Below are 2975 nucleotides of genomic sequence, written 5' to 3'. Positions count from 1 at the left end.
CCGTTACTAGTGCAGGTTGGAAAAGAGCACTTTCTTTATCTTGATGCCACATCTTGATTAGACGCTAACGCATTCTTATCTTTCCTCTGTTGCGCGTAACGTTTTCTACCAGTATACGTCACGTGACCTTACACTGCTTCCTCCAATTGATGCGCCAGCTATTTCTAAGAGCTCGAAATAAGTTGCGTCCGCGATTGCGTCAACTTTGAGAAGGGGAAACTAAACCAAAAAGACTATGCTTTCTAATCACGTGAGAGCGACAGACAGTCGGTTATTCCCTCGTCTTTACTTGGTCTTAATTTTCTTTACGTGTCTTCCCATTGTGCCCTTTCCCTCATGTGTCTTTACTTGGCCATGTTCCTAAGCCTTATTCCAGAATATGCTTTATAAGCACGTGTCATCCCGGTGCGCACCTGCTGGCACAGGTAGCACGCAGGTTCAGCGTCTCGCTCGCGAGCAGACGCGCACGGAGCCTGAGCGTAGGCAAAGTCCGTTCGACATTGGACGGAGCTCGCTCTTCGATTTCGTGCGGTGTGTGATGGCCCTCGCAGCTCTCGCTGCATTCGAACAGGCAATCACTTTCGCTCCCTTGGAATTTGTTTGTGTTTCAACGCGAACAGCAACTTGCCACTGCGGTCTCTTTTAGTAGTGTTGCTGCCTCAGACAATGGAGCGAGGCCCAAAGCTACGCATTCTCCAGTTATATGAATGCAGCTATAAGTTTAGAGGCGCGCCGGGTCTCAATGAAAACCACACGGCTGCACGTGGCAGGGCCACCGTTATTCTTCTGATGTTTTTTTTTATCATAAGAAAAACTAAAGCCACCGCTCAACCTAAGAAAAGAAAAGCCGTGGAGAGGGCTCCGATTTCAGAGCATGAGGCTGCGATTCAAGTCTGCTGCAGCCCGCGTTGCCGAAGTCAGCCAAGGCCGCCAGTCAAGTGGCACCTTTTTCTTGTGTGTACCTGACTTGGGCTTCGATTGGGAGTGACGCAGAAAACGCTGTACGAAAGGCGGCATTCCTCGCGAATGGCACCCGGGCCGACTGGAAACTGGCCCTTTTGGAAACAAGACAACAGGGCGTTTCTGTAGAGCACGCTTCTCGCTTGACTCGGCGGTATAAAAGCATGCTCCTCGCTGACAACCATCAGTCCTGACCTGCACTCGCCATTGCAAACATGATCGCTCAGGTAAGCTGGGCACTGCACGGCACCGGCGGCCACCTCGAGTCGGGTCGCGCCGCAAACCGGGCGCGCGCGCTTTCCGCCTCCGCCGCTGCCGCTTGGAACGGTGGCAGATTGCGGACATTGGGATTGCACCTCGCCGACACGTCTCGTAGTGACTAGCCACCGGGTGCCTCACCGGCAGGTAGTCCCACGAGACCCGGTTAAGCGACGTTCAAACACCAGTGCATAGTTATCACGCATGCATAGTAGCGTTACACCCCATATGTGGCTTCCTACGTGCATCTGATTTCCTTAGTAGTCATTCGAACACCCCATGTTCGCACCTACAGCACGCTCAAGAACGCAGTTTGATGCGGCAACATACCTCGAGATTTCATATGAGATCGGCATTACCTGTGATCTACTCTATTTGTTTTTTTCTTCTTTTTTTTTTGCAGTTGACGGTGGTGCTGGCGCTAACGGCCGTAGTTTTCGCCGGAGGCTACGGTGGCTACGGACATCATGGTGGTTCCAGTAAGACCTACAGGAAACAAAACGTTTGTTCATTCTTCCTTATATACATATATGCTAGGTAAGACGAAGCAGTTCATCTACGTCATACCTGACTTCCTCCGGAGGAGCACGTGCAATTTAAAATCAAGTACAATTGTGTTTCGAACAGCGCGACGATTGCGCCGTCATTACTGTGTTGAATATATGCCCACGGTTGGACGGAGTTCATATCATTCTCTCCCTCCCTTCTTTTTGTAGTTCACAGTGCGAAAATTAACGTTGAATAATATCATCGCCACTAATCCTCCCATTCAGTAAGCAGTAATCACTATACTACATACGTACGGCGGAGTATCTCAGCCACTCACAAGCACTGATAGCATAACAGCATAGTGACGGACAACGCTGTGGTGCCGTACTTGTTCTCAGGATCACGGCCACTACAGCTTCGGCTACGACATTGTCAACGGGTACGGCGCGGTGAACGGCCGCCACGAGACCGGCTCTGCATATGGCCCCGTGCACGGTTCCTACTACCTGGGAGACGTCGACGGCCGCCACCGGCAGGTGCACTACGTGGCCGACAAGCTCGGGTTCCGCGCCGTCGTCAAGACCAACGAGCCTGGCACCAAGAGCAGCTTGCCGGCGGCCGCTCCTTACCACTCGGCGCACGGCAAGGCGGTGCCTGCCTACGGACACGGCGGTTACGGAGGATACGGTGGATATGGCCGCGGATACGGTGGATACGGCGGACACGGCGGATATGGCGGATATGGCGGATACGGTGGTTACGGTGGCTATGGCGGCCACGGCTTCTACGGATAGATCATCAGCGTTCCTTCAATATTTCAATGTTTTCTCAAGTTACTGTGAGCTGTCCCGTCCGCGTTCCCTGTAAGTATGCTTGTGGATGCCGCGAAGTTGATTTCAGATGACTTTCTAGATACTTCTACATTTACCTTGCCACACTGATTAGATGCAGGAAGAAAACAAAGCAAAAAATAAAAAAGAACAGTGTGATTACGACAACTGCAGAAGGTTTCGGTTAACCACCCTGCGCATGAGAAAGGAATGAACAAATGGAAGGCAATAGAAATGAAAAAAAAATCATGCATAGACGCCAAAAACATGTAACTGCAGCTGCTTGTTGTGCAGTCTGCTATTCTGTTTTCTGAAAATTGCAGCAGCCAATATGCCCAAGAAAATGAAGTTTTATTTTGACTACTTGCTCCCAATAGAAATCAATGTTTTTGTTTCACTGTTAATGTCTTTTTATTATTTTTTCACTGCTTCTATAAT

General features: G+C 50.3%; 1 protein-coding gene across 1 annotated transcript; it reads left to right on the top strand.

The window, feature by feature from the left end:
* Positions 1-1175: 1175 nt before the first annotated feature.
* LOC142558418 (uncharacterized) lies at positions 1176-2537 on the top strand. The gene is made up of 3 exons (XM_075670583.1): positions 1176-1187; positions 1622-1720; positions 2106-2537. Exons 1-3 carry the CDS (start codon positions 1176-1178, stop codon positions 2499-2501), a joined length of 507 nt encoding a protein of 168 aa, XP_075526698.1. The 3' UTR covers positions 2502-2537.
* Positions 2538-2975: the final 438 nt, after the last annotated feature.

Source organism: Dermacentor variabilis, chromosome 1 (assembly GCF_050947875.1).
Source record: "Dermacentor variabilis isolate Ectoservices chromosome 1, ASM5094787v1, whole genome shotgun sequence".
NCBI classification, from domain to species: Eukaryota; Metazoa; Arthropoda; class Arachnida; order Ixodida; family Ixodidae; genus Dermacentor; species Dermacentor variabilis.
The sequence above is the reverse complement of the archived record's forward strand: the minus strand, read 5'-3'. Positions and strand labels throughout refer to the sequence as shown.